This window comes from Larus michahellis, chromosome 2 (genome assembly GCF_964199755.1).
Source record: "Larus michahellis chromosome 2, bLarMic1.1, whole genome shotgun sequence".
NCBI classification, from domain to species: Eukaryota; Metazoa; Chordata; class Aves; order Charadriiformes; family Laridae; genus Larus; species Larus michahellis.
The window spans coordinates 132,420,627-132,433,084 of NC_133897.1; the positions used below are offsets into that span (position 1 = coordinate 132,420,627).

A 12,458-nucleotide genomic window follows, 5' to 3' on the forward strand; every position below is an offset into this window, starting at 1 on the left:
GTGTGAATCGCTCTGTGAGCTGTACGCGTTCTGAGCTACTGGTTCAGTTATTGGTGCTTAGAGTGGACACAATGAACTCCTCATCTGTTGTTTATGAATGAAATGCTAAAGTTATGGCATTTTTTTAAAGAAAATTGCTAAAAAGAAGAATTTATTTTCCACATTTACCCTCTGTATGTATTTCAATTATTACATTAATAACTTACAAGCTAGACTGGTGTCAAGACAAGCTCTTGAAGTCTGGTATCTTACATGAAGAATAATTACAGTTTTGTTTAATTAAAAGCCTTGAGAAGTAATGGTAGCTATAAATTACCTATTAATTTACTAATTTTTTATTAATTTTTAATAATCTTGGACCAATAATAAAAGGGAAGGTGCCAATAGAAACAAAGATATTTACATTATCTAGGAGTTAATTAGGTTATACACTGCATCAGTGAAATGTTGTGCAACATTCTGTAGTTACTTTTATGTCCTGCTCTCATATTATTTCTCTCAGGGAAAACATCTGGCTAAAATGACCATTTCACTTTTTCTTTTGCCTTTTTTAGGCTGATGAGCAAGCCATGCTAGAAGATACATTGGTTGCACTGTTTGACTTGGAAAAAGTTACTTTTTACTTCAGACAATCAGAGCCAGAACCACTAGTTGCAAGTGAGTAATTATTATTAATATCTAGGCTTTACTGTTCAGGAACATTTTTTGTATTTGTAACATTTTTCTCTCCTAGAACATTACCTCCCACAGGGAATATTATATAATTCGGGATTATGGAGAATTAGTAGATCTGCAGCTCTTCTAATATTCCTAGATTTCCTGAAATACAGCTAACATCAGTGACAATGCAGAATCGTTATCTGGCAATGTCAGTAACCTTGGGGACAAAACTTCTTAACTGAATTTTCCATGGGGAGTATGTGACTGCATCAGGAAAGTCCCTTGGAAGATCTAGTTGTTATTGAGTCAAAATAAACTTGAAGGTCTTAATAGAGAAGTGCAACTGAGATGAGATGGAGAAGCATAAAAACCATTTCATTTTGTCATCTGAAGGACAAAGTAGATCTTGGAAGAGTTCTTTGAAAGGAGATGGCAAAAAGCAATTTAAAGCTATTAGGATAGCTTTAAATTGTGCAAGAAACTTTCTCTGCGACCTGCTGGTGCAGACGATCAGGGTCCTAAACCCTCTCTCCCAATGCTCGCCCAACTCGCAGGAAGGGACTGCCTTCACAGTCTGCTGTTTATACCCTTCACTCATTTTCAGCCACTCCTTTATTAATATGTTTTCAGCCAGTAGAGATTTTCCTGCAGCGAACTTTGTTCAGTGAGCAAAAAGCCCTCATTTTTTTCCTAAGTCTCATAACTCCCTTGGGAAGGGAGGAAAGCATGTCTGCTTCACATCAAGCTTTTCTAAAACAATTCGCTTGCCGGATCGAGACCACACATGAGAGAACTTCTGCAATAACCAAAACCAGAAGACACAAAGCTCCTCCACAAAGCTGCCTGTGCTCCAAAGAATTCAGTAGCACGCGGCTGGCAGTCAGATAGGAATTAGCGTATATAAGACCATATTTATTTCTGTATAATTCAAGTAAAGATCCTGTTCAGAGTGTTTGTTTTAAAAAGAAGCCCTGCCAGGCCAGGTGACAACATGGAACTGGAGTTACAGGAGGGCCGCCTGATGGGGAGTTAACCCTACGCCTATGTCATGAACTGTTCATATTGCTGTAGCTTCCAACTGAGGTGTCTGTGCTAAAACAGAGATAAATGGAAAGTCTGCATGTTCTAGGATTGTAGTAAGTTCTGTATTTCCTTTTGGTTTAAGTGCTGCCACCACAGTCATCCTGACTGTTGTTACAGAAGACGAGGAACTGGCAAATTTGATTTTTCCATTTGATTCTGCATAACCAATAAAAGAAAGAAAAGTCTTTTTCTTATTACCAAAAACAGTGCAAAATGTTCCATTGGGATCTTTTCCATTTAGGTATGAAATAATTTATGTACGCTGTGTAAAAACTAAATAATAATAATATTATAAATGCAAATCGCTGAATTTTATTTTTACTGCTTTCAACTTGGAGAGTTATGTATGGAAATGATACTTTAACAGGAAATACATACAAAGCTTAAATGGAATTAAACTGACTTCCTCTGAGAGATTTAGCTAGATGGAAAATTTTCGTCGGCTTTTGCTAATGGTGATTAAATGTTAATCATCTGGCATAATACACACAATGTATGTTGGGGAGTCACTGTAACTGCAAAGTGATACTGCCAGTTGCCCTGAACTCTACACCGATTGATGTATTATCACATTTAGCTTGTCAAAGTGTAATGAAATGTGCTCTTACAGTTTTATATGTTCTACCATTTGTTTTCGCAGTTGAGTCCTGATTTTTAATAATAATTTAATGATTATGCTGGTAGCTACTGTATATTTACTTGTGTTCTATCCCCGAGAAATCTGAGGAGAATCTGTCTCTCTATATCACACTGACCTTATACATCATGCCTCTGAGGAAGGCATATGAAATATGGCTAAAGGTATCCTTTCAGCAATTTCAAACTATGTGCTGTACATAGATGTTTCTTCAGAATTTCAGGGAATACAAGTAGGATGTTGCTAACTACATTATTTGCTTAGTATTTTTGCTGTCATTGACAGGCTGGCAGAGTCACTGCTTTTCTGTTTATCTGCTTCCTGATCATGGATAGGCCAAAAGTGACCACAGCAACAGCGAGTATGATGTAAATTACTGCGCATAATAGTTTTGTGTCTGTAGTGATTTTTATCTAACTGTGTGAATTTTGTGTGCAACTGTTTCTGGAAAAGGACGTGTTGTTGCTTTTAATGAAATAGTAACACTGACTGTATTCTTAGATGTACCCATCACATACCAGGCAGAAGGAAGCCGGCAAACCCTGAAGGTTTACTTCTACCTTGATAGCTACCATTTTGAACAGCTTCCTCAAAGGCTGAAGAACGGAGGGGGATTTAAAATCCACCCAGTACTTTTTTCACAAGGTAACTTGAGTTTTAGGGGTTTTTTTCCCCACCAATTCTTTCACATAATAATTAACTCTCTTTAAAACCCTTCTTTAAAACCCTACTTATTCACTCTGATTTAAACCCTTTGTAACTATTTAAATATATTGTTTAATGTGGAACTTATTGAGAACTTTGAATTAAAATGTGAATTTAAGAAATGCTGAGATTAGTGATAAAAAAAATGGAGGAATGGATATACATTTCTAATTTTATACCTGTTATATGATTCCAACACCAAAGAATCAATCTTCTTTCATCAATGTTGTCTTGTTCTTTGTAGTCATTAGTGGACAATAGTCAGACCATTAAACTCGCTTTTAAAAGTGTTTTGGATTACAAATGCTATTGTAATCTTTTCCCGTTACTTCAAATTTAAGGACTAAATTGTTGTCTACTAAGAATTCTGTCTCTTTAAAATGTTACAAAGACTTAAATAACGTTTTCAGGCTTTTGTAGTTACGACACTGTGAACGTTACGGAAGTGATGAATGGTGGTGCTGATGCTCAGACGGTTCATAAATTGCAGGCAGCCTGCATTAGCTGCAGTGTCGTTACAGTCATCAGGAGCATGGAGTTTGATTCACCGAAACGGTGAATGCGAGGTGCTGATTGCCTTGAGCTGCCTTTGATTTCAGAGGGAGCTGAAAGTACTCCCTACCTTGCGAAAGGCTTCCGGGGTCTATGTGGAATAGGCAGAAGTCAGGCATACAAATGAAGGTTTTGAGGAGGGTTTGGTCCCTGGTAGATAAGGAGGAGGTAAAAGGAAATAGCAAACAGTAAGATACGTGGAGAAACAGCCAAACTTACTGTAAACTTAAAACACACAGGGTTTGTTTTTTTTTTTTAAAAATAAGATCCCTGAAGTCTGATTTTTAAACAAACTAATAAAGACAGACTTCAGTGGATTTCTTTTGAATATATTGATTTCAGTCCTAGAGGAAAACAAGAGACACATTGCAGTAGAGCAGACAAAACAGCACATGAAAGAGAACAGAAAATACCTTGGCTCAGATGAAATCCTGTAAATACTAATTTTTTTTAGATTTGGGGGGAATTCAGTGTGCTACAGAATTTGTTTTGCAGATTTTTTTTCCCTTTCTGTTTCCAAAAGCCCAAAATATTTGAGTCTTAGGATAAGCATCTTTGTAGTCAGCTAATGGAAAAGGGCAAAGATTCATTCAAGTGTTACATCTGCTTAATAATTTTCAGTAGTATAGAAGATTTCTTCTTTCTATATCATACCAAATTTCTTTAATTTTCAAGGATCCGTCTCCAAAATAGTCCATTAGACTCCAAGAATAAGTAGTCCTGGATAAGAAGTTAAATCCTACTGTTTAAATCATTATTTTGTTGGGGCTTTTTTTCCTCATTAATGAGTGCATTGGGATGCTATTTTTTACTTCTTTCCTATGAGATTTGGCTGAGCTGCCATCAAACTCAGTTGATCCCCATCTTTAACTGAAATTTATTAGCTACAAATGTAGAAATCTTCTGTAAGTTCCTCTGTGAAGTGAATTCTTGCTTCCCAAGCTTAATAGAGCTAAACTGTTTCCTGCCTAAAATACAATGGTTTATGATTCTTGCAAATGGAACATTTAGAAAATCATGTTTTTATAATACTTTATCAAAGGCAAAAATCAGCACACATCAGTCTGTCTATCTCTATGTTGCTCTATTCTGTATTATGTAGCTCCATGCCTAAAATTGCAAGTCTATATGTTTGCAGGATTTGGACTGTAGAAATTTTTAAAAGTTTTTAAATGTTTACCCAGGCTATATTATGTATCCCTCCACTTGTAAAAACAGTGAGGCAACCATATACTTCAGTGTATACGTTCAAAAAGATCCTGATTTGCAGGACACTCTGTCTGAGAATGTTGAGATTATTGCTCTTGGCATTCAGATTTCTCTATTTCCCACGTTAGAATTGGGATCTCAGCATCAAATAAGCTTAATTAAAAAATGCTTTATTTATAATTAAAATTCAGTTTATTTAAAATTGCTATGTGGGTTTTCATAAATTTTTTGGTTTTTCTTAGAATCCTCCAATAATTCAGATTGGAAGGGACCTTGAGATGTCCCTGGTCCAGCCTCCTCGTCATAGCAGTGTCAGCAGTGACATCAGGCCAGGTTGCTCGGGTGTTTATTAAGTAGGATCTTGAAAACACCCAAGGGCAGAAATTGCACAACCTCTTGGGTAACCTGTTCCTCTACTTGACTCCTCTAATAGTGAAAAAGTGTTTTCTTTCTATCAAGCTGAAGCATCTCTTGTTTCAGTTTATGTCTATTGCCTCTTGTCCTGCCAACATGCACCATTGTGAAGAGCCTAGCTCTGTTTTCTTGTTGACTTTCTGGTAGCTAATGGCACCTGGCTAGTTGGTCCCCCCCCACCCCCAAAGCCATCACTTCTATAGGCTGAACAAGTTCAGGTCACTCAGCTTCTCCCCACAGAGTGTGTGCTCCATCCCATGACCATCTTGGTGGCCCTCTACTCAACTCTTTCCAGTTGATCAACAGCTTTTGTGTTCTGTGGGGCCCAAAACTAGACACAGTAGTCAAAATGCTATCTAGTCACTGTTCAGTAAAGTGAGGACAAGCACTTTTTCAGTCTACTGCCCATGCTTAGATTAATACAGTTTAGGATGCTCTTGGCCTTCGTGGTTCCTAGAGAACACTGCAGGCTTACTTTCAGCTTGCTGTCTGACATGACCCCGAGGTCCTTCTCAGCAGAGCTGCTCTTTAGGCTGTACCTTGCCAGGTGCAGGACTTGACATCGGACTCATTCAGTTTCACAAGGTTCCTGCTGGCCCGTTCCTGCAGCCTGTCTAGGTCCATTTCTAGGTGGTCCTGTACTTCAGTATATCCACTGCTTCTCTCAATTTGGTATTAGCTGTAAACTTGACTTAGCTCCTCCAGGTCAGTGATAAAGATGTTGAACAGTGTAGATGCCCGTGGTATTCTGCTTGTAATGGGCCCCTAGGTAGACCACGTCCCATTAGATACTACTCTTTGAGTCTACCCATTCCTCCAGGTTTTTTCCCCATTCAGTTGTCTATGCGTTCAGACCATAATATCCTAACTTGGATTCAAGAATGCTACAAGAAACCATGTTTTTAAGGAATGCTCCCTTACAAAAGAGCTTTCTAATATGCTAGGTAGAAAAATGGTAAACCCATTTCACAAGGGGGAGAGCCAAAGCACACACCGTGGGATTCCCTGCCAGCGCCTGTGAGCGTGGCCCCCGCAGCGCCTGCAGAGGCAGAACTGTGTGCTCCAGCCAGTCCTGACACATGACTGAGTTTCCCGGTTGGGTGATCTAATCGGGTAAAACCAACTTTACGCCAGTAAAATAGGCAGTACGGGTTATCAGCTCTGTTTGCACTAACATGCTATTATAAATGGAGTTCAGTGGATATTTTTGTGGGGGCTTTCTGGTGTGACTTAGCACCAAGGAAGTTAAGAAGCAAGTCTGGCTGTTGAAATTTAATATTTTTTACGCAGAAGTAGAATTACAAACTCTGAAAGCACAGAGGGGGAGTGCAATTTGCATGTTCTTTCACAATGAATGAATAATTTATTAACTGGTCATATTAAGCAGTACAAGCAGAATTAATATTCTGTGTGCAGCTGAAGCTGTAAGACAGCAGCATGTTTCCATCAGAACTTTGCTTATTGCTTGCATTTTCTGATAGCATGATGAATTCTTAAAATGTGTATGGATTATTAAAGTGGCAATATTCCTAATTGTAAAATCTTTAATGCTTCTCCCCCAAAAAACTATTTCACTGAGAGCCTGCGTTTTATCTTGTAAAAAGGTTAACCTCTTAACGTAAAGATCTGGATTTTTTTTTTTCCAGTCCAAATTTCCTTGAGAACCTTTCAAACACTTGATTTGACTTGGTTAAAGAAAAGGTTAAACTTCCCCCAGTATCTAAATTAAAGGGGCTGGAGGAATGTTCTTTTTTTTCTTTCTTTCATTTTTTGAAAATTATTGCTTGCAAGAGCATCCCGAAATGGAGTGGTAGTGAGTTCATTTTTTCCTCCTTTTAATTTCTGTGCAATGATTGTATGAGAAGGACATACAGTCCTTCCTTTAATGGAAGTCTTTGTTTAGTTCCTGAGTTCTTGTAGCAATATTCATTCTTGCTTTGGTGAAGTGAATACAACAAAGGTGGACATAGTCAAGTATTCGACTTTAGAAACTGACCTGATTCCTGAAAGGGAGCTTTAGGGCATTTTCACAGATCCAGAGACATTTGCTTTACTTGATCCAGAAGACATTCGTGTCATCAACGTGAATAACTCGAGGTTCAAGTGGTTCGCATCTCCCAAAATCGGGCTTTGTAAGAAGTTGTTAGGTCTCCCTTTGTGAAAGTAGCTGGTACGTTAATCGTTCTTTCTGCTACCCCATCTCATTTGGGGTACCGAACGAAAACCCACATTTACATTCACAGGGCAGGAGTACTTCAGTTAGAGCAATGGAACTCAGACTAGTGCTCTCCTTTATATTTTCCACAGGGCAAGAAATATAATTTTTCTTGTAAATGAAATCTTAAAAAGCGATCCGTATGAATTTGATGACATACGGAAACAGCTCAGCAATCCACAGTGGGGTCACAGCCTCACGGTTAAAAAGTAATTCACTAGTGTGTGAACGAAGCTACAAAGAAGGCGAATACTAAATATTTAATACTGATTTTTCTCTTCTCCATTCTCCTTTCTCTTTTCACAGCATTGGAGAGCATGGAAGGATATTATTACAGAGACAGTGTTTCAGTAGAAGAATTTCAAGCTCAGATTAATGCAGCCTCACTAGAAAAAGTCAAGCAGTATAACCAGAAACTACGGTGGGTGATAAACCAACATTCCTGACATTAGTTTACCAGTTTCTGCTTTTCAACTCAGTTACTATGACACATCTTTAAACTGAAGTGCGTTGTATGGTGGTTGTTTATTGGTGCATGATTGAATAAGATCCAAGATTCGTGGTTCTTAATTTTTTGATTTCTGCACTGTGAAGTTACTTTTTAAAAAAAAATGTTTTCCCATGAAAACTATATCTGTATTTTCCTCTAGGTTGTTGTACTAATGCATATAGAAAAGAAAATGTCTGTTTGATCACAAATGGAGTATCAGAATTGCTAAACAATATGATCTGATTTTGCAGACCTTATTTACCTAATTTCTACAGAATAGGACTTTAAAAATAGTGTTGTTTTCCTTAAAGCTGAACATACTTTGAACATACATACATACAAAGCCCCACCATACTAATGGGACTATAAACATATTTGGATACTTGCATCAGCTTCCAGTATGGGTTACAGAGTGCATACTTGCCAGTATATGTAGATTATGTACCTCTGTATTTCAGTAAATATTTCATTAAGAAGTTTCACATAAAGACAGAATTTCTGCTATGCAAAATAATCTATTAGAATCATTGAATGTGTTGGGTTGGAAGGGACCTTTAAAGGCCATCTAGTCCAACCCCCCTGCAGTAAGCAGGGACATCTTCAACTAGATCAGGTTGCTCAGAGCCTCATCAAGCCTGGCCTTGAATGTCTCCAGGGATGGGGCCTCCACCACCTCTCTGGGCAACCTGTGCCAGTGTTTCACCATTAGTTATGAAGTAAAATAATGAAGATGTGTACATAGACCGCTCTTGCATCTCACTGCATCTGTGAAAAACACCTGAGTACACTTGCTTACACATGAGTTGAAGAAAAAGGGTGTAAAGGACTGCAGTAAAATCACATCTATTCACTTTGAAAATTCTTGAGTCAGATGGAAATACTGTCATTTCACTAGAACTGTTAGGCAGCTTTGAAAATCAGCAGAGAAGAAGAGTTTAAAAAAGAGGTTAAGGACAGTGGAGAAGGGGAGAGAGGATAAATGAGAAATTCTTTTTTCCAATTCCTTTAGCTGTAGCCCACTCCTGTCTTTGGAAGGCTTTCTTCATGGATCTTGCAAAACTATTTCTCTAATGTGTTATCAAAGCATTGGACTTTCTAGATTCTGTTTTAATCTGAGCAGTACTATAGCAAAAGTGATTTTAAAGCCAATTGTATTCAGTGAGTATTGTATATTTATTTTTTTTGTGACATCTATGTCAATGCACTTTGATGTTAATGAGAAATGTAGTGTTTATTTAGTCTGTTTTCCACCTTCTTGTATTAGTACTTCCTATTTGGAAAAAAAAGTTCCTTCCGAGTATCTATTTAACAAGGCTTATGTTATAAATCACTTTTACAGAGAGCATTGGTCATGCCAGTATTTGGCCTAGATGAACTCAGCTGGTGTTATAAAGAGATTTCTATCAGTTGGACAAGGCAAGACTTTTTGTGCTGTTTTTTCTATGAATAGGCCCAATTTAGCCCCCATGAAAATCCTTAAAAGGAATTCTTCCTGACTATGCTCTAGTGTTCCCTGACCTTGCTTACCTCGTGTGTTAGGACCTCCATTCGTGCTGTGGCTCTAATGAGGTACATTCCTCTCACGGTGTTGTGACTCACAGCTCTGATCAGTTGCTAACCTCCAAGGCCTGGTTTTGCAAGAAGTTACTAGGAAAAGTTAGCATTCTAGAAAGATTACCATGGGTAGTTCTGTCCAGTCACAAGAATAGGAAAATTTTGGATTTTTTTTACAGCCATCGACTGTCTGGTGGGAACATTCGGTAATTGATTTATTTTATTATTTTTTTTCTTTCTGGTGAACTCTACCCATTTCTTAAATGAGGCACAAACAGCTTCAGGAATTCACTGACATAATGTGAAGAGGAAAAACAGAAAAGCAGATGCTTCGTTCTTGTTCTGCCATTTGCTAGCCTGTGTAGGTGTTTGGCCAGGAGAATCAAACAAAGTAACTACAGCAGCAAAAGATATTAACATTTGGATAATTACTCTAAAGAAAAACAAAAAAATGAAATTGAATATTCCCTAGAAACATACTCAAGTGCAATAATACTATCTTAAACTCTTCACATGGAAGAAATGCTCTGTGCAGAACCACCTAATCTGTAATAAAATAAGTCATCCAAGACACAATCCATATACCATTCTTTCTCCATAGAAAAGGAATGCATTGCTTGCTAGTGAAATGACCACCTGATGACCATCTCATAATCTCTCTATCACTACAGCAGCAGAAAGCAAATGGGAGCAATAGCAAAGGAAAAAGTAGTGGGAGAAGAGGATGGGCACTACTGTGAATGAAACCACTGGTTGGCAGTGACACTGCGGCCAAGCCATCCGTTCATGAGACCTCTTGATCAAGTTCAGCTTCCCTATTCCTGATGCATTTAGATAGCCTTGCTCTAATAACATGAAACAGATGAGACCATTTTCTTGTGTATGGTCCCACTTACAAACAGAGATGTTGGCCTAACTTGGGATGTACCCAAGCAAGACAGTAAAACTAAAAATGAGTACTGCCTTTGCTCACATACCTCTTAATTTCTTGTGGCAAAGTCTTGTTAAAGTTTCAGTACATAGAACGTTTTTCAGTAATGTGGTGTCTTTTGGGTGACAAGTCTGGTACTGATGTGTGCCTTAAAATAAATCATGTAAAAACAATTTATTTGAATGAATCGAAAGATACATTAGAAAGTTTTTAGCGGATTTCAAGAAGGATGTCCTTTATCCATCATATAAAGTCAAGAAGCTGAATCCTTGCTTTTACTGCAAAATTCATTTACTGCAAAATTTTACTGGAACTGTGACCAGCTTTTCCACAGTATCAGAAGTGATACAATAAATCCAGGTGCAAAATTGTCCTCTTTGACACTGATTTGAGCATCATAAGAGCTTCTGTCTTTCATGGTTCTTGCTTTGGGGCTTTTGCAAATACTACTTCAACTATGAAATAGTAATGATAAGATTATCATTTTTATGAGAATGCGTGAAAGACAGTTGAAAATCGGTTATAGAATTTCATGCTTCTGTGAAATGGAACGAACGTCCCTCCATCTTCTGTAATAGACTTAACCCTATCTATTTGAATCTAATTAATAATACAAGGGAACTTTTATTCTAAGGCCAGCTGAATTTCAGTTTTTCTACAATTCCTGTGGTAACATCCCCTACCCCAGCAACATGTAGGAAGTCCTTTATCAGAATAAAGATGTTATTTAAAAAAACCCAAACAACAAATACCTAGTTTATGAAATTTCTGAAACTGCTGGGAGTTCTTCAGTATCGGGCCCACAATTATGCTTTCTTTTTCACAGTTAGCCAGATTGCGCTTATTTATGTAGTTGACCAATTCTGTTTTTCTGATACTGATAAGGAAAAGAAAGTTATGCTCAAATTCTGTTTGCAAGTTGAGCTGGTGCTAGTAGTTGCCAGCAATGTAAATCTAACCTCGTCAAATTGTTCGCTAATGAGAAACATGCAGTACAACCAAGTGAAAGTAATTAGGTCAGCAAAGATTTTAAAGATCTTAATTACTACTTGTGTGATAGCTCAGCAGTTGTCTTCTAATTTAGAAGAGGACCAGAAAGAACCTGCGTATCTGACTAGTACAGAGGCTAGTGTTACGTGAGCCTGTTCTGTATTCTCCTGCCTGCAGTGTTCTCCACTTTTCCCCATCATCTTCCTTTGGTACTCCTTGCTGTTTGAATAGGGGTTTTCCATCCTGAATCAGTCCTTTTGCTTTTGCAGATACCAGAGACCATTCTGCTTCAACAGCGCAGGGGTGTTTGAATCCACAACTACTACAAATGCTGATGAGAATAATGAAAACTCATAAATGCGCTGTATTTACTTGGTTGATTTAAGTAAAATCTTCAGTTGTATAATTGTAAAAGCATAAGGGTAAACTTTAATTGTAATTTTTGAAGCATTACTGCTTTAAGAATTATTTAGTTAAAATACTTTCTGCCCTTTGAGTATGATTTTTTTATATTTGAGAAAGGTCTCTTTCCTGCAGAGTGAGATTCAGCGTGGTAGTTATTACTACGTTGCATAGAAATAAATCTTATGGTCATTACTGTGAACAAAAGATTGGTTGCAACGGAGGCCTGTCAGAATCACAGAATCACGGAATCTTCAGAGTTGGAAGGGACCTCTAGAGATCATCTAGTCCAACTCCCCTGCTAGAGCAGGATTGCCTAAAGCACATCCCTCAGGGCTGCATCCAGGCGGGTCTTGAAAATCTCCAGAGAAGGGGACTCCACAACCTCCCTGGGCAGCCTGTTCCAGTGCTCTGGCACCCTCACTGTAAAGAAGTTTTTCCGTGTATTTGAACGGAACTTCCTATGTTCTAGCTTGTGCCCATTGCCCCTTATCCTGTCGCTGGGAACCAATGAAAAGAGCCTGGCTCCGTCCTCTTTAAACCCACCCTTTAGATACTTGTAAACATTAATCAGGTCCCCCCTCAACCTTCTCTTCTCCAGGCTAAAGAGTCCCAG

General features: G+C 38.0%; 2 protein-coding genes across 2 annotated transcripts in view; one reads left to right on the plus strand and one right to left on the minus strand.

Moving 5' to 3' along the window:
* CPA6 (carboxypeptidase A6) overlaps window positions 1-12,458 on the minus strand; it is a 359,247-nt gene that overhangs the window by 273,108 nt on the left and 73,681 nt on the right. The gene's annotated exons all lie outside the window — the stretch shown is intronic.
* PREX2 (phosphatidylinositol-3,4,5-trisphosphate dependent Rac exchange factor 2) overlaps window positions 1-12,458 on the plus strand; it is a 180,681-nt gene that overhangs the window by 133,532 nt on the left and 34,691 nt on the right. Inside the window, 3 exon segments of the mRNA XM_074577220.1 lie at window positions 555-657; window positions 2,882-3,025; window positions 7,782-7,896. Of these exon segments, the coding sequence (XP_074433321.1) occupies window positions 555-657; window positions 2,882-3,025; window positions 7,782-7,896 (362 nt within the window).